Raw genomic sequence first — 24,443 nt, 5'->3', positions numbered from 1 at the left:
GTGTGTTTTGTTTGAAAATATATTAAAATAATATTTTTTTATTTTTAATATTGATATATTAAAATTATCTAAGTGAAAAAGATAATTTTAAAAGGTAAAAAAAAAAAATTCTTTTAAATGAAAGATTGCGCACTATTTATTAAAAATGGTATATTGTAGACGTACCTGAGCAGCACAGCAATTATTTATATTTGTAGGTGATGTAGTGAGCGAATGCGTGAGGTCAGAGAGATGAAACTTTTTAGAAAATAAATGGTTCCAAAAAAAAGTAATGGACGACTTATATATATTTATAGGTGTGGATCATGACATGACACTTGACTATTAGAATTGTGACAAGCAGTCAAGCACGCAACTTGTAAAAGGCTAGATATATGTCACGTGTTCAAGTGGGATTTTATGGATAACATCGTCAAATCTCATTTTTCTTGAGTATCCCATTTAATTTAATATTTAGTTAAGATAATATTCGTTGTTATCATATCAATTATTTTTTAAAATATATTAAAATAATTTATTTTTATTTTTATTATTAAAAAATATTATTAATATTAACAAATTAAAATATCTAAAAAAATAAAAAAAATAATCATTTTAAACAAAATATTTTGAATCTTTACCATATAGTATTTAACTTATATTCTCAAACACTATGTATTAGTTAAATCTATTTATCAACTAAACCAACCCTGTAAAGGTATATATCGGCTGCATGTAAGGGTGGATCTTAACATATATCAATGTGAATATTTTCCATGGTCCTGTATGCATTTGCTGATTGGAATATCTTTCAATGATGTGATAGAAATCTACTAACTAAATCAAGAACTTCTTTTCGAAACGTAATTGTTTTTATTTTTTAAAGTGTTTTTTAATGTTGAAGTATATTAAAATATTTTTTTTATTTTTTACAAATTATTTTTGAGATCAATATATTAAAACAATCCAAAACATATAAAAAAATAATAATTTTAAACAAAAAAATAGATTTTTTAAGAACACGATTTGTACTGTATTCTTAAATGTTCAAGAAATACACTATTTTTAATCATGAGAAGTATAGCTTAATTGATCAGGTTTTGAGTTTGTTGTCAGAATATCACTAGTTTGAGTTTCATAAATTTTAAAATCATTGGAGATAGAGCATTGTTAAAATAAAAAATTAAAAGGAGCCAAATTAAAAAAATTATTTTAAAATGGCTAAAATTTTAGCTATCTTACTACTAAATTATAAACATTATCAAGGTAGGGGCTAGAAAAAACATTTTCTTGTGGGGCCATGACTCTTATTAGCCTTTTTATTTTTGTTATTAACTAGAGACTTACATGGTTGTTAATTTTATAGCTGTGAGATTAATTAACATGTAAATAAATTAATTCAAACATCAATATCAATGAAAAAAATACCCTATTCTTTATTCTTTTATTTTTATAAATAATAATTGTTAACTTTTCTACATGAAGATTAAATTAATTCACCCTTCCACTTTATTATAAACTAAATAAATTTCCATAAATGACACTCGGCATAAATTCTTATAAACCCTTTATGGTCATGGTCGTAGAATTATATAGTAAATTTTTTCAACAAAAAGAAGGATGGATAGAAATTACTTGGTGTCTTATATAAAGAGTGCTTGAAAATATGGTTAAAACCGCGTTTTTTTAAATTTCAATTTATTTATTTTTTATGTGTTTTAAATTATTTTAATATGCTAAACTTGAAAGTAATTTTTTAAAAATTAAAAAACATCATCTTGATACATTTATAAATGAAAAACATTTTGAATCACAATCACTACTATAATTTCAAACAAATCTGTAATGTTTGATTACTATTTTAAAATAAAAAATAAATAAAAATAGATTTTTATTTAGTTTTCAAAGTTTATTTTTATTTAAATTTTCAGACAAAGAAGAGATGAAGAGATAAAGAGGATTGATTAAGATAGAGATAGAACTAGGTTAGGAAAAAAAATTTCCACAAATTTCTCTTTAAGCATTTCATAATTTATTTTATTTTACTGATTTTTAGATTTTTTAATCACACAAGTCTATTACATTTTATCTTTTTAAAAAATACTTTTTAAGAATATAATTGTATTAAAAATTTAGACCTTTCCATTTCATTAAATCAAAATGAAAAAATCAATTTCTGAAATAAAAAATCAATTTCTTTTTATTTTTTATAAATTATTTTTGAGATCGGCATATTAAAACGATCCAAAACATATAAAAAAATAATAATTCTTTTTTTAAAAATAAATGTTTTAGGAATACGATTTACACTGTGTTTTTAAATGTTCAAGAAATACACTATTTTTAATCATGAGAAGTATAGCTTAACTGATCAGGCTTTGAGTTTATTGCTAGGATATCACTAGTTTGAGTTTTACAAATTTCAAGATCATTGAAAATAGAGCATTGCTAGGAAAAAAAATTAAGAGGAGCCAAATTAAAAAAAAAATATTCTAAAATGGCTAAAATTTTAGTTATCTCACTACTAAATTATAAACATTATCAAGGGAAGGGCTAGAAAAAACATTTTCTTGTAGGGGCCGTGACCCTTATTACCCTTCTTTTTTTTGTTATTAATTGAAAATTTATATGATTGTTAATTTTATAAGTGTGAGATTAATCAATGTGTAAATAAGTTTATTCAAACATCAATATCAATGAAAAAAGTACGCTATCCTTTATTCTTTTATTTTTATAAATAATATTCATTAACTTTTCTACATAAAGATTAAATTAATTCACCCTTCCACTTTATTATAAACTAAATAAATCTCCATAAATGACACTCGACATAGATTCTTATGAACCCTTTATGGTCACATAATTATATAGTAATTTTTTTCAACAAAAAGAAGAATGGATAGAAATTACTTGGTGTTTTATATAAAGAGTGTCTAGGAATATGATTAAAATCGCGGTCCTTAAAATTTTTATTTATTTATGTATATTAAATTATTTTAATGTGTTGAACTTGAAAATAATTTTTTAAAAATTTAAAAACATCATCTTGATGCATTTCTAAACGAAAAACATTTTGAATCGTAACCGCTACCATAATTTCAAATAGATCTATAATATTTGATTACTATTTTAAAATATAAGAAAGATAAAAATAGATTTTTATTTAGTTTTCAAAGTTTATTTTTATTTAAATTTTCAGACAAAGAAGAGATGAAGAGATAAAGAGGATTGATTAAGATAGAGATAGAACTAGGTTAGAAAAAAAAAATTCCACAAATTTCTCTTCAAGCATTACATAATTTTTTTTATTTTACTAATTTTTAGATTTTTTTATCACACACGGTATATTATATTTTATCTTTTAAAAAAATACCTTTTAAGAATATAATTGCATTAAAACTTTAGACCTTTTCATTTCATTAAATCAAAATGAAAAAAAATAAATTTCTGAAATAAAAAATCAATTTTCAAATGAAAAAATCAATTATTTTACATCACTTAACAATGTATAAAAATAAGAAAAATGAATGAATTAGAAAACATAGTATTTTTTATGAATTGAATAAAACTAATTTATTATCTTATATTTATGACCATGTTAGATTTTAACTTTGACGCAAATATTTTTTTTGACATACTATTGGTCTAAGTATATATGTTATATTATTAAATATTTTTAAAGAAATAATCAAGTGACGAGTAAATTATTTTTTAATGTTATTTTTCTGAGTGGAGAAATTAATAATTTAAGTTATTTAAAAAAATATGATGCTTATTAGAAACTAAAATAAAAATAGTAATTTTTTTTCAAACATTACAAGTATGATAATAAAAAGAATATTTATTATATATTTCATTTGGCAACAAACAGAACCGTCAATTATTTCCGTTTCTTAGGGTTTCGGCCTGTCACTTTACTGTAAAAAGAAGAATTGCAATTAATATTTTTCCTTGAAATTGATTAAGCTAAATATCGGTCGGTTCAAGGGAGAGTCGGAAAATGAGAGGCCAGGGCCACCTACCTACTTATCTAGGTAACATCATTTTCACGGAAGGATGGCGGCAGGTTATCAATCCACATGGAACACGGCTATACATACGTGTGTCATGCAATTCTTGAATTGTTTGCGTTTCTAAGTTTCTAAAATTTTAATTAGTGAATATTGCTTATTATTTATGAGAAATTTTATTGAATATGCGAAATAACTAGTAATATTCTTAGTAACTACTTTTTAAATCAATTTAAAAAATATATATAAATTCAATCAGGAGAGAGAAATTTTAGTTAAAAATATTCTTATTAGGTTAGAGTATTTCATCATTTTTTATATTTATTTTTTTAAGGTGAGCATAAAAAATAATTAATAGGATAACACTAGTTATTTCTTAGACACATAAAATTTTCTCGATCCATTAGTTATTATCTGGGCCTATTTCAAAGAAAATAAATAGATGTAAGTAGGAGAGATAAATCATAAATAAAAATACTCTTATCATACTTTTTTAGTCATGAGTTTCATTTTTTTTTTTGTGTATGTTTTTTTTCTTCTAAGTGACTAATAAGATGTTATTAGATAATTTTTTAGAACTGTAAAATTTTTGTTTTTATTTTTTTAATTTTATTTTGAAATATAATTCTATTTTGTAATATGCTTTTTTAATTTAATGCTGAAAAATATTAAGACGCTTAGCATACACAAGAGTATGGGGAAAAAAACACAAATCTCATCATCGTATAAATCGATGTTAACATAACTTGCTATGATAAAATAACAAAAGAAAATAAAGTTTAATAACTAAAAAAAATGAAACAATGCCGTCCGGCTCGGAAGGGAGGGTACACCAATGAACAATGAAAATGAGTTCTGTTTTAGTTTATAGTTGGAATTGGATTTGGAATTATAAACGACACTAAAATATTTATTTAATTCAAAATGAAAAATACAATTAATTTTTTTTCATATGAAAACAATCATTTCAGTAAACATTTTCTTTCCTGTTCCTATATATAAACAAAAAAAATATGTTTAGTCAAACAGGCTTTTGCTTACCTTATAAGACTAAAATATCTCATAAGAGTATTTGAAAATATGTAATCTGGTCGACCATCTCAAGAAGCAATAAATAATGAAAGCTTTTATCGAGGTGTGTAGCCCAGCAGTACTGATAGGGTTTCTCATCTATGCATCTTGGATTCAATTCTTAATATATATGTGTTATTTTTCATGAATTCGCGGATTAGTCGTGCATGTAAGCTATCCAAATATCCCGGGTTATAAAAAAAATAACAAAATAAATAAATAATGGAAGCCACTTCAGGAGGACAGCGTGAACGTCGCCAAGCGAAGTTGAAGAAATTACTGAACAGGCTGCATCAGGCTCCGAATCAATCAATGGGAGGACTGTGAACAAGAAAGAGTCCTTTTTCCACAAGGAAAAGGGAGGTCAGTTTTAGTTCACCAAGAACAATCCGCCTCTATCCATAGACTTCCATGAATATCATGGCAGCCTCCCGAGGGACCAAGAGTGTGATTGTTTTTACCGTTAAATGATAATTTTTATTTTTTCTTCAATTTATTTTTTTGAAATAAATAATAATAATATTATTAATACTAACCCAGAAATAATGTATAACTTTAGTTCAAGATAATAATATAAAATACTTGAACATGATTCTGCACTAGTGATCGAAATAGTTGAGTGAGAAAGAAGCATCTTGTTGTCTTATTAATCTAATATCCAAGGGTTTTGCTAACAAGTTGCGTTGAAAATCACTAGCTTAATTCCACTTTCACACTCACACCTACAGTTAGTTTCTTTAATGATTGCATTTCTTGATTAACTAAATAAGTGCAACTATTTAATAAAAAAATCAAACTCAATCATAAAATATAAGTTAAATGATGTCTGGACTAACATTGCCTGGTTTTTTACTAACATGATAGTTGGAAAATTAAGATAAATATTTTTTCGATTCAAAAATTAAATTCTCATCTTATTTTACACTCAAAACACCTAAAAAAATTCTATGCAACTTGATAAACCCATTCTTTAAAAAACATGAAAAACCATCTCCAAATCTAGAATCAATCCAAAATAAAAAATCTTATCAAACTTATATATGTTTCTTTATGCAATTTCAAGAAAAAAAAACATCTAATTTGAAATCCCCTCGTCTTAACCCTAATATTAATTGTTTTTGTGATCAAGATCAATGCAAAGAAAATTTCTCTCTCTAGCATTGGATTGCAACATTTTTTCTCACCTTTCTCATATCACAAATTAAAAAAAATAAAATAAAATAAAATTTGGGACCATAATTGATTCTATACTTAAATTTCAAAAACTAAAGGAATCTAATATCTATACTTTGTAAAGTACAGGGACTATAATAAATATTTTACCTAAAATTTGTTAAAGCCAGTCATTCCTTCCATGTTTTTCACTTTGATCTTCTAGCTTTCAATTCCATCATCCCCCAACAAACTAATATATAATTTGGTCCAATAAAAGCTAAAAAAAAAAGATAAGAAAAGACATTGTAGCACTCTATCTATAATACCATGTAAAGGAATTTAAAGTGTATTTTGCATAGTGAATTCTCTAAGTATTTTACATTAAATTCTAGGGTATTAAGCATAGATGCCAAATGGTTGCTGCCCTAATGCCCAACCAAATTTTTTCTAGTACAAAAAAAATACCCAAACAATGGTAAAGTTATACCATGCCATTAAATTAAATTAACATACATGTTGCTAATACATTTAAAATGATACTTAAAACAAGTTCCATGTAATCAATTACTTATAAAGTAAGTGTTTCTTTACTTGATGAAGCAAATGGATGGATAAAACTATAAAAAGAAAAAAACTAATATAGTTGTCAATGACTAATTCTTAACAGAAAAAACAATATAATCTCCTTAAATTATTATGTGAACCTTGAGGTATTAAGGAGACTATGTGATAAAAAACCAATTTGAAACTTGGGATTTGTTGCTTTATCTATGCTAAATTCAGCTTTAAGTTTCTAGTGATTTACTTTAATGAGTTTAATAAACTTAATTAATTTAATAATATAATTAGAGAAGAAGAAATCAACAACAAACAAATAATAAAATATAAAAAATGATTGAATGTAAAAAATGAATGTTTTCCAGTGTTATAAAAACATACTATTACAATATTTTTAAAATTTCTAAATGATCTTATTTGATAACTATGTAAAAAAATAAGAACAAAATAATTGCATAGAAAGAAAAATAAATAAATAAAATCTAAATAACTAGTAAATAACATGTCGAACGAGAAAATAAAAAATAACATAATTTTTAAAAATAAAAAACAAAATTAACCCGAGTTTGTCTGAGCTAACATACCAAATATATAACCTAGTTATGGAAGTAAGATAACCATGTGGAAAACAGATGAAATAAAATTATGTAGCTAAATTATTAAATAAATCTAATATTAAAGAGAGAAATTAAAAGAAAATATAAAAAAAGGCTTAATTCAACTTTGTTGAATTTGCTGAATCTATGACCCAAAACATGATATTGGGATAAATCCATACTTTTTTTTAAAAAAAATAACGAATATCAATTTTGAACAAATTTAATGTTGATAGATGAAACTAAAAAAATACATATTTAAAATGACCTAAAAAAGAATGAAGTCAACTTGATTTAATCTTCAATACCTGTGGTATAAATCATGAGACTAGATTACAGTATAAACTGCAAATTTGAAAAAAAATAATGTTAAATTCCCAATCAACCAAAATAATTAGGGATAAGATTGAAAAAACAAATTCAATAAAAAATAGATTTGAAAGGAATGAGAACTAAATTTGACACAAAAATAAAATAAAATCAAACAACAAGGAATAAGATTGAAAAACAATTCCACTCAAGAAAATGATAACAAAAAAATAAAAAAAATAATAAAAAGAACAAGAACTAAACTTGATATAAAAGCCAAAAGTCAATGGATGAAACTGAAACAAAAAATAATTAAATAAAAAATTCAAAACTGAATATATTGAAAAAAAATAAGAACCCAATTTGATTAAATAAACTAATAACAAGATTTTTTTGTATTTTTTCAATGTCCACCATGTTTTGTGAGGAGGGAAAAGAGACAACAGGGTGGAAAAACACAATGTTGTAAGCGCTTAACTACCACTTGTTTGGTGACAGTGCTTGACCATTATGATAGAGGTGGCGAGACGCATCAAGCATTACCTTATAAGATGACGTTTGAAGTTTTCTTAACATTGTATTCTAAATTTTTATTTTAACTATATATTTTTTTTATATATACAAAGATTCAATTACCCTTAAACCCACTTATAAAAACAATAAAATCAATGATGAAAGTACCCTTAAATCTAAAGCCAGGAGAGTTTTATTCTAAGGGGCACTCAAGTAACTGCATAATACATAAAACCTGAAAAGTAAAAAAGGTCCCTTAGCCTATCTTAAATGTTTTTTTTTTAAAGGTAATTTAGTAACTATACTATACAATAAAAATTTTAAAATACCGATTAATCCCAATCAAATTTTATAATGGCAAATGGGTTCCATGAAAAAAACCTTTTTACCCCAAGATGAAGCTAAATGAGTTTGCACCGAGTGAAACAATAATTTCAATGTAGAAAACTACAGTGAAATGAAAGTGTGGAAACAGTAAATGAGCTGTTTTACCTTTTGTTACAGTGAGCTCCTCTTTTAGCTTTTGTCATGAAGGTTTAAAAATGAGACCGGGTTGGGCCTTGGGCCGGCCGAGCCGGTGGATATATCTCCTTGTTGGATATCTGCCATGGCTCTGACTGTCCAAGAAAAATACAAAATTTTCTTATACGCGTGGACCCAGCAACATATAGGTAGTGATGTACCTTCTAGTTTTTACCTTGTACTCTCTCTCCTTCTTTCAAACACTGAAAATACCTCCTTCATTTTTATTGAAATAACATATATTTATTTTATTTATAATTTATACCATTATAAATTTAAAATATCCTGAAACATGGTGATTACAGTATTAGCCAGCACAAGCTGCCATATATATCACCACTCTGTTAAATCTCCGCCCTTCCTTCCTTATCATACCATCTCTCCCCTCTATCTCTTCCTCTTCTCACCATTTCTTTCTAAGAGCTTCATTTCAAAACCTCTTCAATGGTTAAGTCCTCCTCAGCATCCAACCTCTGAAAGCCGCCCTTCGTTGCTCGCAGCTCTTTAGCCTTCTTAGAATTGTCTCCCTCGAATACATATGCTTTCCTCTGCTGCAAGTCTTATTGGTTCGAAACATCAATACAGTGCATTAAAAACCACTTTCTCTGTCTTCTTCAATACCTGAAGTTGCAGAACTCAAAAGAGTTCTGCTATTTGGTAATTATTTCTTGAATTCCATATATATATATGTAACAATCCTTGAGCTGGTCCATGCCATTAATGTATACATGTCCTTGTCCAGAAAGCTGCCTTTTTTTTTATCTTTCCCAGTTCTGAAATGCCCTGCTGTTTCAATCTTATGCTGTTCTTGTTCGTTCTTTCGTTTTCAAATTTAAACAGTAATTCCCTTGGTTGGTATCGAATTCTTTCATTCTTTATCTATTTTAGATGCAAGAGGGTGCTGGGATCTTATCCTCTTATCTGGACTTTCTCAACAAGACTTTCTTTCGTCCACGCAGTTATTGCAGTGAAGAATTATTTTATTGCTGTAAAAAGGAACGGACTCATTAATTCATTGAGATTTGTTGAAATACAGGTACACTTGGGAGATTTGTGCTCATTGAAACAAACAAGAGCTGAAAATGGCACCAAGGAACAGTCGTGGCAAGGCTAAAGGAGAGAGGAAGAAGAAGGACGAGAAGGGTATCGATTTATTTTCTAACATAACATTGTTTAATTTAATATAATAAATCGATCATGAAGAACCTCTTGAGTCCATTCTATCAGTCACGAGCTAATGTATTAAATGTTCTAATTGACTTCTTGTGCAGTTCTCCCTGCTGTTGCTGATATCACAATAAACCTTCCCGACGAGACTCATGTTGTTCTGAAGGTTTGGTGCTCCGGAGTCACGGTTCTTAATTATATTAGCAAATTCTTTCCAAGGAATTATCATTTTTGCTGCACTTACATAGCTAGCATCTTCTACTTGTAGCCGTCTCTACATTCCCTATAATTTGGCAGGCATCTTTTGCTTGGTTAGGTTCCGCAGGCTTGATTTTTTGGAAGGTAGCTTGAGTACTTTAGTGCTCCAGCCATGGTTGGGTGCCCGCCATGAGCTCATTGGCTGAATTGGAATCTAATTTAGGCAATAATTCCCTTTTCTGGCCATTATTTTACTCCTCAGAGTTTTTTTAATATTTTTTATTTATATTGACATATCAAAATAATTTCAAAAAACGGATTAGCCCGGGGACATTAATCACTGGTTTTTGAAAGGCATGGAAACAATGGAAAACGTTTTAGATACGCTAGCAAAACTTTCAGAAGGGTATCACTCTTTTCAACAAATGGGTTTGACAATATCTTTATTTCCTCTATAATACGTGATTAGTAAAAAGATGCATAATATGACTTGATTGCAAGCAAAGCCCGTCCTCTTCTTGCTCGTTTTACTTTTCCTAGCATGTGCTCCAGGGAAAATACAGTGACATTTGTTGCTCTTTTGGTATGTATTGACCTGCCCTCCTACTACTAAGCCACGTATCAATCTTGAGCAGGGAATATCAACAGACAGGATCATAGATGTTCGGCGGCTTCTATCGGTGAATACTGGAACGTGCTACATCACAAACTTTTCATTATCACATGAGGTGAAGACAGAGTAAAAATTATTGTATATTGTTTTTTTCCCCCCTTCATATACGGTGTCGTGTGGGTGTTTTAGTGTCGGTCAAGTCCTAATGATCAATTAAGTGTGACAAGATTAATCAATGCGCTTCCCTGTTGATGTCACGTGAGCGGAAAATCTAACGCACAAAATTTGCACTGATTGTCAAGGGCGATCAAAACGTGGGGCTTCCATTTTTCAACGTTTTTTGGGTGTCCACCTCCGAAAAAGAAAGGGGCATTAAAGTACTTTGACCTTTCCATGTCTTATTGACAGGTCAGAGGATCGCGGTTAAAAGACACGGTCGACGTGTCAGCTCTCAAGCCGTGTGTGCTCACTCTGAGCGAAGGTAAGAAGCAACAAACGGCGCCGTTTCATTCTTTAAGCGACAGCGTCTACTTTTGCGTGCTTCATTCTCCATTTATTTTTCTCGTTGCAACAGAGGACTACGATGAGGAGCTTGCAGTGGCGCACGTTAGACGACTCCTCGACATCGTGGCATGCACAACGTGCTTCGGTCCATCGGCGACTGCGCAGGATAAGCTCAAGTCCGATACCGGAAAGAATGCGCCGGCTGCGCAGGATAATAAGACTTCTAAGAAAACCACCACCAAATCTCCATCCACCGCCGCTATCTCCACTAAGAAATCATCGTCACCAAAATCAGCATCGAAAGATGTTCCAGTGGACGCAGAGGGAGAAATGAGCCACTCGTGCCCTAAGCTTGGGAGCTTTTACGAGTTCTTTTCTCTCTCGCATCTCACCCCTCCTCTTCAATGTACTCTCTCTCGCTGATTAAAAATAAAAGAGCGTAATTTTGAGATAATTGAGGGTATAATTGGAAATGATAGAAAATGTGATTGGTGTTGTTGCAGTTATAAGGAAGGCAACGAAAAGAGAGATTGATGAGATTTCCGTGGATGATCATCTTTTCTCGCTTGATGTAAGATTGTTTTATTTATGAATTTGCTTTTATCTTTTGACAAGGCTTTGTTCTTAATTGTTGTTGAAATGATCAGGTGAAGCTATGCAACGGGAAGCTGGTTCAGGTTGAAGCTCGCAGAAAAGGGTTTTATAGCGTTGGAAAGCAGAGGATTTTATGTCACAATCTTGTTGATTTGCTAAGGCAGCTTAGTCGAGCTTTTGATAATGTTAGTTTCACCACCTTGCTCAATTTGTTTGGGCTGATTTTTTTTTTTTTTTTGTATTGGATAATATTCGAATTGGTGCAACCTGTATCATTTTTCGGTTGGAATCCATGAACTTTCTTAAAAGATCATTTATTGTTTGGACAAACAGTTAGTGTCCGTGCACACGACATATGCTTTTCCAATATTTTTCTGAGTATGAAGTTTGGTCTGTAAATGAACTTAGATTCATCTTTTCTTGAGATACTACGTTGCTTTCAGTTTAGACTTTGTTGAAGTGATATGGATGTCATGTCTTATGTGCCAGGCTTACGATGAGCTCATGAAAGCATTTGCTGAGCGTAACAAGGTATCTAACCTTTGTGTCGATTCTTCTCTCACAAAAAACAAGGGAAATAAACTGTTCACTTGTGATTTATGATTTCTTGCTGATGTTGCAGTTGTTGTTTCCAATTTTTAACCTTTTTGTTGCTTCCTGGCCTTTTATAGTTTGGGAATCTTCCGTATGGTTTTAGAGCAAACACATGGCTTATCCCTCCTGTTGCAGCACAGTTGCCGTCAGTTTTCCCTCCTCTCCCAGTTGAGGATGAAACATGGGGAGGAAATGGGGGTGGTCTAGGAAGAGATGGGAAAAAATATTTAATACCTTGGGCTGATGAGTTTTTGTTTGTCGCATCCATGCCTTGCAAGACAGCTGAGGAGAGGCAGATTCGAGACAGGAAAGCCTTCCTTCTTCACAGCCTATTTGTCGATGTTGCTATTTTCAGAGCCATTAAGGCTGTGCAACATGTAAGACTAAAGCCAGATTTATTGGGTTCGGTTGCAAACAGTGATATTCCTTATACAGAGAGAATTGGGGATTTAAGCGTCACAGTTATGAAAGATGCTTCCAATGCAAGCTCTAAGGTAGACACTAAAATTGATGGGATTCAAGCAACTGGAACTGATAAGAAACATTTAGTAGAGAGGAACCTTTTGAAAGGGATCACTGCTGACGAGAATACGGCTGCTCATGTAAGTTCCAGAAAACATGATTGATCAATGATGCTTTTCCAAGGGTTTGGGATTTTAATTTTAGTTTAATTGGTAAACTGGTGAATACTTTTGCATTTTGACTGCAGGACATTGCCACCCTTGGTTTTCTTAATGTAAGATACTGTGGTTTCATCGCCATTGTAAAAGTTGAGGTGAGGGATGAAAAGAAAGCCAGTCCTCCATCCCAAAGTATTGAACTTGAACAGCCTGAAGGTGGTGCAAATGCCCTTAACATCAACAGGTCCTTACCATCTTTTCCTATTGATGAACTAGTATTAAAATGAGCCACTTACCATTGAAGTTGATAGTTATATATGCAATAGAGATCTTAGATGTCATCTGTCAGTGGAGTTGTATACCTGCCAGTGGTCGTGCTAAGAATCATATACGATTGCTGTATTCTAGCTTTGAACAAGCAGTGAAAACTGTGATGGATCATTCGTTAGTTGGGAGCCAATAGTTTTGATGTTTTCTATTTTGATTTGTCCAAAGATATGTATGAGTCCAATATAAGAAATTTAGTCAGCTTTGATTTATTACATTTTTTCAATTTCAGAAGTGGATCTTTTTCTTGAACAATTTTAGAATGCAATGGCGATCCAATTCGATAATGTGATATTGTTTCCATTTCAAATAAATTATGCTGAAGTTAAATTTTAACCCTGCTTTTTCCTTGAATCTCAATGTGGGTGACTGACATAGAATCTTAATTTCTCCTATCTTGGAAAATACCAATCACGTCTTGTGATTTTCAACTCCAAAATTTTCAAAGATAGAAATCTTTGAATGGTGATTTGATTGATTCTCTATCTATATGGCATGTCGGTTCTTACCTGTGAATCTATTTTTTGTTACTAGCATTTAAATCAACGAGGGTTTCATGACATGCATTCCCATGCTACCGTTGTATTATTGTACCAATCTTGATGATTGCAACATCATACCAGAATGGAAGATATTTATACCCAAAAGCTGATACTTCAGATTTTAATATTATGACTTCATGGTGATAGTATATGCTCCATAATTTGGTTCTCTTCTAGTTTTTTGGCTTCATTCATTATACAGAGATCTAACTTTGCCTTCCTTACAGCTTGAGACTACTACTTTACAAAACGATACCTTCTGAGCACACGAAGCAGACACCAAATCTGCAAACTTTGGAATGCGAAGAGCTCTGTGCTTCCGAAGCAATTGTAGAGAGATTGCTGGAAGAAAGTGTTGCTAGGCTTGAAGAAGAGGCACCAGAGCAGGATCATTTGGTGAGATGGGAACTTGGAGCCTGCTGGATGCAACATTTGCAAGACCAGAAAAATACTGAAAAAGATAAGAAACCTTCTACAGAAACAGAAATGAAGGTTGAGGGGCTTGGGACACCTCTTAAGTCCCTTAAGAACAAGAAAAAATCAGATGAAAGCCATGTAAAAATGCAGTCGGAAAACTCAAGACCTGCCTTTGATGGTTTAAGTGGGGCAGTTGAAGATGCTACATTGCCTTACAAGGAGTCTCACCTTGAAATTGATGCCAAAGATAATGAGCTTGCACTGCAGCAGTTGTTGTCTGACGCAGCCTTTGTTCGACTAAAAGGATCAGATACTGGACTTCATCGCAAGGTACTATTTTCTTAACTGATCGTTGCCTTATTGTTTGTATTTTCCCCCCCTCTATTAAGGAGTGAACTAACCTATGAAGTGATTGACAGTCTCTGCGAGAGCTAATCGACTTGTCTCATAGATATTACACAGAAGTTGCTCTTCCTAAACTGGTACTTTACCTTTTTCATTAAATTGTCTCAACCAAACCTGCATTTCTAGAAGTTTACTATAGTTCCTAGATTGAGTACTGATAATGGAACACAGGTAGCAGATTTTGGTTCACTGGAGCTTTCACCCGTCGATGGCCGGACTCTAACTGATTTTATGCACACTAGAGGTCTTCAGATGCGCTCCCTGGGACATGTTGTAAGTTCTTTGTTATCGTGCACCCTTACTTTTTAATCTTCAATACACAGTTTAGTTACATTTATTTGTTCATGAAGAAAATTTTAATTCCATATCTACCTTCTCTTTGGACACAATTATGTTTAACTTTAATGAATGCATCTGTTTTACACTTTTTTAAAACCTTGTTTGTGCTATAACCATCCAGTTTTTCTGAGAATTTGCCAGTCAGATCCTCGTATATTCATGCTTGACAATGAGATCTGTTATCCTGCCATTGTTCTTATGTATAAACATGCATATGTATGTTGTCGTCTGAGCTCGTGCTCATGTTAACTGTATGTGATCCTTATAGTTTTATAAGGCCTTTTCTAGACACTTAAGCGTGCTTGAAACACAGCTGTGATAGATAGCCTTGAGGCATTAATTTTTGAGTGGTAATATTGTGCGGCCTAAGCTTCACAAGATACCGAGCAAACGTCACAAGATAAGGTGCACTCCTTTAAGATCGTCATTTCCAGCTTTTGCTCTTGAGGGCACAGTCAGTTGCTCCTAAATGATTGACTGAAGGCAGGGCCAGCTCTCTTAGTTCCCCGGTTGTAGCATAACTGATAGGGTTGATTACTACGTAGAAAAATTTTGTTTTTTTCATATATAATAAAAATTCTCACCTGTTTTATCTTCATGTGTTGGCATTTACTGCACCATTTAAACTTACTGTTTATTTCAAATTGCACTAAATGTTAAAGTTCTAGCCAATTTTATTATAAAACCAATATTCTTGAGGTTTATGACTCAACCTGTTTGGAGGCTTATGCTGCTCCTCAAAGGAGGTTATGTGCCTCCCCTTATGCTCTCTCGTTTTGAGACAAAAGTTGTCTTTGATCTAGGGTGTTTTTAGTTTACAGGAGTTTTGAATTAACTTCATAAATGGCTGCTATATTTTTGATGTGGCTACTTTCTTTAACTTAGAATTGTCCATGGTTTTTGATTCCAGCAAGTTAATGTGTTAACAACTCTTCTTATAATTGTCAATGTCTACCTTTTAATTTGATTTTTCATTTTAGAGAATTTCTGCTTTTTATATTATCAACCAGGTAAAGCTTTCCGAAAAGCTGTCACATGTGCAGTCACTCTGCATTCATGAGATGATAGTACGAGCCTTTAAGCACATACTTCAGGCTGTGATTGCTGCTGTTATGGACCATGAGAAAATTGCTGTATCAATAGCCGCTGCATTAAATTTGATGCTTGGGGTTCCTGAAAGTAGAGATTCAATCAAGTCTCTGCGTGTCCATCCTCTTGTATGGAGATGGCTGGAGTTATTTTTGAAGAAGCGGTATGAATGGGATCTTAGCAGTTCAAACTTCAAAGATGTGAGGAAATTTGCAATCCTGCGTGGGCTTTGCCACAAGGTATATTTCTGCATGTGCTCTAGAATGCATAACAAGTGGGATATAGGGACTCAAAATTGTTTAATCTACAAAAACCTTGCTTCTTTCCCATTTTTGGTATTCTAACGAGTTGTAGGATGCATCATTTGCAATTAATTCACTGGATCAGTTTGGTAAATATGTCCAAACTTGATTATTTTTGGTGAGGCCCAATTGTAAACCTGTAAAGCATTGGCTTTAAAGCACACGAGTGTATTTCCTCCCTGATTGTGGCATTCCTCCAAATGAAACAATACCTTAAAGGAATTGATTGCATATTCTTGCATACACATTAATCTTTTACTTGATTTGGGAAAATCAAAACAGGTACATGTATAAACTGACACTCTTGTCTTCTCCCATCCTCTCAGGTGGGCATTGAGTTGGTTCCAAGGGATTTTGATATGGATTCTCCACATCCATTCAGAAAATCAGATGTTGTCAGTCTGGTCCCTGTGCATAAGGTGAGTACTAGAGATTAAAGTGGATATGCTTTTCTCCTTATAATCCATATTGACTTGTACCTTTTTATTTTCAGCAAGCAGCATGCTCCTCTGCAGATGGAAGGCAACTCCTGGAATCATCAAAAACAGCTCTAGACAAGGGAAAACTTGAAGATGCAGTCACTTATGGGACAAAGGTTGGTGGGTTCTGAAATTGCACTTCTGATATTCTCTTTGTAAAGGACATAGTTGTCATGGCTTCTGTTTTAATAATCCTTTACCTGTTTTTCCCATGTCAACAAGGTGCTTCACCAACCGTTTAATCAACTTTTTCTATTGGTACTATTGTATTTTAGCTGATTCATATCTGTGGTGTTCCAGGCTCTTGCAAAGCTAGTGGCTGTTTGTGGTCCCTACCATCGAATGACTGCAGGAGCATACAGCCTTCTTGCTGTGGTATTGTATCACACTGGGGACTTCAATCAGGTCTATTTATTGTAGATATTTTTTTTCTTCTCTTTTCCCCCCCTTGATGTAGCTGGAAATTTTCTCCAGTAACACCCAGATTATTTTCACCTTGCTAAATTGCTTATTAGTAGCAGAATGACATGAGTTACAGAGTCGACCCAGAAACTTTGCATTCCGTTATTTTAAGGACTTACGTTTTGTGCTGATTCAATATTCTGTTTGCTTTACAGGCAACTATATATCAGCAAAAAGCTTTGGATATTAATGAGAGAGAATTGGGACTTGATCATCCAGACACAATGAAAAGCTATGGGGATCTTGCTGTGTTCTATTACAGACTTCAACATACAGAGCTGGCTCTCAAGTATGTTTTATTCTTTTTACATTAGAAGTTTTAGTCTTGCACGATACTATGTAATTTCACGTTTTGCATTCATTACATTTTAATCTGATTCTGGCTTGATGTCAAATGATTTTCTCCTGGACTGCCTGATTGTATTCAATTATCCATGTTTATAGTAATCAGAATGATGATTGCTCTTATAGTGATTCTGCACCATAGATGTTAGATATCAATTGCTTGTTTGTGCTCGTTTTGATTATCATATCTAGGGGACATTTTTTTTTTTTAATTGACAGACAAGGTTCTTATTTATATTGCTTAAATCAAGATCCCTTCCTTTTGTCATTTTGGATTTCTTTTGAGCAATAAAATCTTACCTGGCTTTTCCTAAGGCTTGTTTTTTTACTTCTTTTTGGAGTTCTGGGAGATACCTGTAGTTAGATTCATATGTACATTTGTTATAAATTGCTCGTGTTTTGTGTTTTACCTTTACCCTAGTGTGAGAATCCACTACTGTTGTTGATTAGGTATGTAAAGCGTGCTTTGTATCTTTTACATCTCACATGTGGTTCATTACACCCGAACACTGCTGCAACATACATCAATGTGGCTATGATGGAGGAAGGCCTGGGGAATGTGCATGTTGCGCTCAGATATCTTCATAAAGCTCTGAAATGCAACCAAAGTTTACTTGGCCCAGATCATATTCAGGTTTTATTTTGTTCTGAAGTTTGTTTATGTTTTATTGTTCATAATATGCTCACTATTTTCTAGTTGATGACCAAAGTAAAATGGTTGGGTAAGCATATTATATATTAACTTGAAGTTATACATGAAGTGCAATATACATTACCATCTTGTCAAGCATTATAACTAAGCAGTGTGCTAAATGATCTTATAAATTCTGTTCCCATCTACATCAAGAAACTTTTCATATTGTAATTAATTAGCCTTAAGAATGGCCATATTGATTTCCCTCTTCCTCCTTAAATGTAAAAATCCTTAGAAGGGGAAAAAAAGAAGAAAAAGAATGTTCATAAGCATTGAACTATTCAGATGGTCAGCAGTCAGTACCACATCTATAAGCACTTTGCGGATATATTGTAACAATATATGGCCAATGAAACTCCATTTTTTCACTTGTTATGAGCTTATAAATGAGCTAATTACTGCATTTTTTTTTGTGGTTAATAATGCCAGACAGCTGCAAGTTACCATGCAATAGCAATTGCACTCTCATTGATGGAAGCATATCCTTTGAGTGTTCAACATGAACAAACAACCTTGCAAATTCTCCGAGCGAAGCTGGGTCCAGATGATTTGCGTACTCAGGTGTCATGCTAAATTCATCAATTAATCTACACCCCCCACCATTTCTCTCCTCCTAGGCATTCGTGTAGCTATCAGCTACCTTGAGCTAGAAACAAATACTTGTTAGTATGATAGTACTGGACATGCTAAATGAATTTGAACATCTCAAAAGTATTATATTCATTACTGACAACATGTATGTGTAATCCTCTGAAGTCTGACCTGCCCTTCTGGCTTGGCAATCTGAAGTTTGAAATGAAGATAAGATTGCAATTAAATAGGTCCTTGGGTTTCCTTTAAACATGACATGGAGCCATAAGATGAATGACTCTAAATTGATGACTTTAAGGGCTACATAGATTGTTTTATTTTGTTGTTTTTTGACATAGAGATTCATTACCACTAAAAGGGCATGTTTGTATATATGAGTGTGACCAATATCCATTCGTAATTTTAAAATCTTAATGGAATGCTGCAGGATGCTGCTGCTTGGCTTGAGTATTTTGAATCTAAGGCTTTTGAACAGCAAGAAGCTGCACGTAATGGTACTAAGAAACCTGATGCATCAATTGCTAGCAAAGGCCACCTAAGGTAAATTAGACCAACACCGGCCTATTGCCCCTTTTAATTATTTAATGTAGTTTAACCTTCCTCTACTTCTTTGACTAATCACAACATTTGTCCATTTGGATGCTCTGCTATTGGTGTGGTTACTTGTGTTTTTGGGATTTGCATGAGCAGCAATTTATGCTCTTTTAATTTTGTTGGAAATACATCCTTGAAATTGTAACAAGTTAACTTTAACACACACACATACAAAGAGAGAAAAGATGCAAGCTCGAGGTTTCTTCATGATCTTTGCTACACGCACAAACATCAATCAGCAAGGACTTTCATCTCACATTCAGTAGCTTCCCCAAAGGTCATCTTTTTTGTTTTTGGGGTCGAAATATTTGCACAGATCATCATATCTATCCTGTTAATTTTTAGTAATCGGCTTCTTTTCTAATGGATGTGCAGAATAATGTGATCCGGCTGGATGCTACTTTTGCTTTCTGTTTGATTATATGCACCATGAACATGCTGTCACATGAATGCAATCCACATATCTAGCTTATGATGCAAACTCTTGTCCAAACGGACACATATCTTGAAACTAATTTCTGTTTTTAAAATTTGGCAGTGTATCAGATTTGCTGGACTACATTAATCCAAGTCGTGATGCCAAGGGGAGAGATGTGGCTGGGAAGAGACAGAGCTATATCACTAAGGTATCTGGATATTCGTGTTTGATTAAAACAACTCAACTCATCATCCATGCCAATAATGTTGGGGACAAATGACAAGTTTCTGTTCATTACATGATACTTTTTTTTTCCCTGTTAGACTATAGCAATTCAGAATGGGATTTTTCCTGCCACTTTCCTTCTCCTTCTGGGACTTGGGAGTTTCTAAGATTTGGCTTCATGTTTTTTCAAGTTACCATCACATTTGGGGTTTGTCTGGAACTTCAAGCCAAATATGTGCAACCTTGTACTGGACTGAAAAGGAATACATGATAGTACTCTCACTTGTTAAGTCAACATCTGAGGGGACCCCTACTGGAGCATTTGGAATACTTAGAAACTGTCCTTTCTTAGGCTCAGGAAACCAGTTGTCTTTGTTATAGAAGTACAAGGACAAGAAAACAGGGCAAAATCGAGAATAATTATGATTTTCCTTCGACCTTTTGCTTCTTAAATATTTGTTAACATTGAGGATCTCTCACTTGTCTTGTTGTAAATGAAGTAATGAAAAAAGATGAAATGAAGTTCCACTGGGCTGAGATCAACCATTTCACCAAGATATATTATCAGAAAATACAATTGTTTTATATGTAGTAACTTCTAATTTTTTCCTTAATACAACATGCTTTTGCAACTTTGCTTTTCAGGTAAAGGAAAAAACCCAACCAAATTTTGGTATCTCAAGTTCTAATGAATCTCCAAAAAATACTCCTAAAGAGGCTTTGGATGTGGAGATACATGTGCCTGAAGATGATGCTTCCCAGGAGACCAGCTCTGTCCATGTTGAATTCCAGACGCCCATTGTGGAAGAGACTGTAGAAAAAAAATCAAGCATTGTGACTGAAGCCTTTTCTGAAACTCATGCTTTAGGAGATGATGGATGGCAACCAGTTCAAAGGCCAAGATCAGCTGGCTTGTATGGGCGACGACTAAAGCAGCGGCGTGGGATTGTTGGCAAAGTTTATAGTTATCACAAAAAGATTGTGGATCCTGACATGGATTACACTCCTGTCAAGAATGCTAATCAGAATAATAGGTATTACCTTTTAAAGAAACGGACACCATCTCATGGAAGTTATGGAGACCACCAAACTACCAATCTCCCTCAGGGTACCAGATTTGGGAGAAGAATAGTTAAAGCTGTAACCTACAGGGTCAAGTCTGTTCCTTCATCTAATAAAACTGCTACAACAGAGAATCCCAGAATTCACAGCACTGCTCTTACTTCATCAGAATCTGCTCCAATTTCTCCCCCTAATGACATCGGTCAATTCAAGAATTCAATAGTGAGTCTTGGAAAATCCCCTTCATACAAGGAAGTAGCATTGGCCCCACCAGGGACCATTGCTAAGCTGCAGGTCTGGTTTCCTAAAAGCGATACTTCAGATAACCAGGAAATTGGTGATGGAAAACTCAAGGAGACCAATGAAGTTAAAGAAGTTGCTGGTCCAGTAGTGATGAGTGTGGAAGATAGCAGCGGAGAGAATGGTGAGAATTCTGAATCAGATCATACAGATGATTTGAAGAAGGAAACAGGTGTTGCTCTGAAAATGGAAGAACACCACTCGACTCATGTATTGGAAGAAAATTCCTCCCCGAGTATGCAAGGACCTGAATCTGGTGATATTGAGGTTCATGGAATTTTACAGAATGGAATGTTGATTGACCAGATGCAAAATTTAAACAATTCTCTTCCAAAGGAACCACACGAGAAGGATTCATCTATTGAATTGGAACCACTAGTTGGTCCCAACTCCACCCTGCCAGGAGTAGAGGATTTGAAGGACAAACCATTGATTTTGAATTCAGGTGATTCTCAGGGATTGCCAAATAAGAAATTGTCTGCTTCTGCGGCTCCATTCAACCCATCAACATCCATTGGATGCTCTTCACCAGGTGCCATCAACATCCCTCTTCCTTCTGCTCCTGGTGGTGTTCCAGCTGTAGCACCCTGGCCTGTAAACATGACTATTCACCCTGGACCTGCAACTGTCATAACCCCCCTCAATCCAATGTCCTCTCCACACCATCCATACCCATCACCACCTCCAACCCCAAACATGATACACCCATTGTCCTATATGTATCCTCCTTACAGTCAAGCAGTGCCAACCAGTACATTTCCTGTTACTAGCAGCACCTTCCACCCTAATTATTTCTCCTGGCAATGCAATGTGCGCCCCAATGTGTCAGAGTTTATTCCGAGCACAGTATGGTCTGGCTGTCATGCAGTGGAGTTCTCTGTCCCACCACCTGTTGTTGGGCCAATTGCTGATCCTGTATTGGAGCCTAAAGTACAATTTGAAAATTCTGGAAGCCCAAGTCCACCTCCAACTCAGCCAGTGGACATTGACAATGTAGGATTAGCTAATGAAGAAATGAACCTTCAAGCATCAGACAGAAAGGACAACATGAAGGAATTGACTGGAGTTGGCTTGGAAAATATCAAGGAAAATGGTCACTCAAATCTGTCTGAAGTTGAAGTTCGTAGGAACGATTCAAGTCAGAAAAAAAGCCCAAAAGAAAATGTCACTAGCAGTGTTGACCAGCAGATCCATGGGGAGAAAACCTTCAGCATTTTGTTAAGAGGAAGGAGAAACCGGAAGCAGAATCTGAGAATGCCAGTAAGTTTGCTTAGTCGACCATATGGCTCCCAGTCTTTCAAATTTATATGTAATAGAGTGGTAAGAGGCAGCGAATCTCCAAAATCTACAAGCTTCGCTCCTGGTGAAGGCTGCACAGCTAGTGCTACATGATCCTAGGTTCTGCTGTTCTCTCCAGTCAAGTGATTCTGATCGTTTGGAGATAGCTGGAGGATAGTATTTTTATTTGATTATATGCACAAGGGACACACTTATCTTGAGTATTTTCTGGCTTTCATGGTCTTAGCACCTTCTGGAAAATTTACAGGTTTGTTCTCTATAATCAAAGCGAATAGCACTTCTTTTCTTGATTAACAAAAGCAGATAACTTTCTGTTGAACCCACGTATATTTGCTTGCCATGAATTGCTTCTTTGAATCTTCTATTTTCTTGTATAAGTAAATATATGTAAAAGTTGTTCTCCACAATCTCTTTCTGGACTTCCAGATCACAACTGATTGCAGTACGCAGGTTGACCAATCTCCTAGTCTATGGATAAAATTTGGTGTAAATGTATGCAAGATTTATTTGTGAATATTATATTTTTATTTTCTGATAAATTTTCAGTTCTCCATTTGACTTGGTTTGTTCCTGTGCTACAGGAACAGATGCTTCCATTTTGTTCAGGTATTTCTGTGACCCTATCCATCTCTTCTTTTCGTCAATTCCAGAAGACTATCCATTTTAGCATGATAAACAGGCCTGGTTAAAGGGGAGAAAATGTCCTTTTCAGTTAGTTGGTGTCTTGTTAAATTGTACCGCAATTGATTCCTTTGAGAAACTATCCAGAGATGTTTTGGTAGTGGGTACATAGCACATAACTTGACCACTGAGTTCATTCTTGGTATCCGTAATAAGGATGCGTCTGCCATGACTTTGGTAAAAATTAATCCATTTCTTGTACAAAAGTGCTTTACTTTTATGTGACAAAAAAGTGAAGTCAAAGATGACTTGAAGTTATGGTATGGTAACAATCACCGATGCCCAAGTGTCATCAAGCTGGAGATTAGGAGGCTAAAGTGGTTGAAAGGTTCCGGTCTATTATATTGAGTCGCATTTTTTTTTTTTTTTTGGTTCTGCTTGATGTGCAGGTTTACAGTAAGAAGTCTGCCATTGGGACCTTCAACATATGTTTCGTCAAGTAGACAATTTTGGCTTAAAATGTAGCTAGAAAATTTTGATATCTTGGATCACAGCATCTAAATACATCCAGTACTTTCGGTTTCCCGTAGCTTTGACTTTTGAAATATTAATTTGATTGAATTGTAAACAAGGGGAGCTAATCCATTGAATCCAGCTTTGACGTTTTGTTTAAGGGCCCGTGCATGTTTTCCTGTTCTCTGAAAAATGCATTACTGTCATGAAAACCAAAATATCTTTAACTTGTGATGAAATTCTTTTGGAAGATGAATTGTTTTTTATGTTAATTGCGCGAAAGAAATTGTTGGTAAATGGTAATGGTGACACAACATTTATTTTTAAGCCTTATTTGTTTGGTGGAAAATAATTTTTTTTTAAAGTGAATTCACTCTTGAAATAAAAATTCAAAAAAAAAACTTCGATTCTTGAAC

General features: G+C 33.4%; 1 protein-coding gene across 5 annotated transcripts; it reads left to right on the top strand.

Annotated features, from left to right (window-relative positions):
* The first annotated feature begins 9,018 nt into the window (after window positions 1–9,018).
* LOC105124763 (clustered mitochondria protein homolog) lies at window positions 9,019–24,187 on the top strand. Of its 5 annotated transcripts, XM_011024881.1 has the most exons (27): window positions 9,019–9,370; window positions 9,750–9,856; window positions 9,985–10,046; window positions 10,714–10,806; window positions 11,100–11,172; window positions 11,266–11,601; window positions 11,699–11,766; window positions 11,843–11,974; window positions 12,279–12,320; window positions 12,461–12,985; window positions 13,093–13,247; window positions 14,100–14,619; window positions 14,709–14,771; window positions 14,866–14,967; window positions 16,044–16,361; window positions 16,751–16,843; window positions 16,918–17,019; window positions 17,204–17,308; window positions 17,521–17,654; window positions 18,161–18,344; window positions 18,834–18,965; window positions 19,423–19,535; window positions 20,128–20,215; window positions 20,878–23,140; window positions 23,320–23,385; window positions 23,475–23,499; window positions 23,964–24,187. In XM_011024881.1, exons 2-24 carry the CDS (start codon window positions 9,796–9,798, stop codon window positions 22,984–22,986), a joined length of 5,610 nt encoding a protein of 1,869 aa, XP_011023183.1. In that variant the 5' UTR covers window positions 9,019–9,370; window positions 9,750–9,795; the 3' UTR covers window positions 22,987–23,140; window positions 23,320–23,385; window positions 23,475–23,499; window positions 23,964–24,187. The 5 variants fall into 5 exon arrangements, with proteins under 5 accessions (XP_011023183.1, XP_011023182.1, XP_011023179.1 ...); XM_011024880.1 differs by lacking the exon at window positions 23,320–23,385; XM_011024877.1 differs by lacking the exon at window positions 23,320–23,385 and having other exon boundaries at window positions 23,440–23,499.
* The last annotated feature ends 256 nt before the right edge of the window (window positions 24,188–24,443 follow it).

The sequence above is a fragment of the Populus euphratica genome, unplaced genomic scaffold (assembly GCF_000495115.2).
Source record: "Populus euphratica unplaced genomic scaffold, PopEup_1.0 scaffold32.1, whole genome shotgun sequence".
NCBI classification, from domain to species: domain Eukaryota; kingdom Viridiplantae; phylum Streptophyta; class Magnoliopsida; order Malpighiales; family Salicaceae; genus Populus; species Populus euphratica.
Note: the sequence above shows the minus strand (reverse complement) of the source record. Positions and strands in the feature narration are given on the sequence as shown.

Bases quoted from the DNA above. Each gene is read 5' to 3' on its own strand.
- LOC105124763 (XM_011024880.1), top strand. From the start codon at position 9,796: ATGGCACCAAGGAACAGTCGTGGCAAGGCTAAAGGAGAGAGGAAGAAG. The intron at 10,807-11,099 runs GTGAAGACAGAG...TCTTATTGACAG, and splicing joins ACTTTTCATTATCACATGAG to GTCAGAGGATCGCGGTTAAA. The intron at 11,767-11,842 runs GTAAGATTGTTT...TGAAATGATCAG, and splicing joins ATCATCTTTTCTCGCTTGAT to GTGAAGCTATGCAACGGGAA.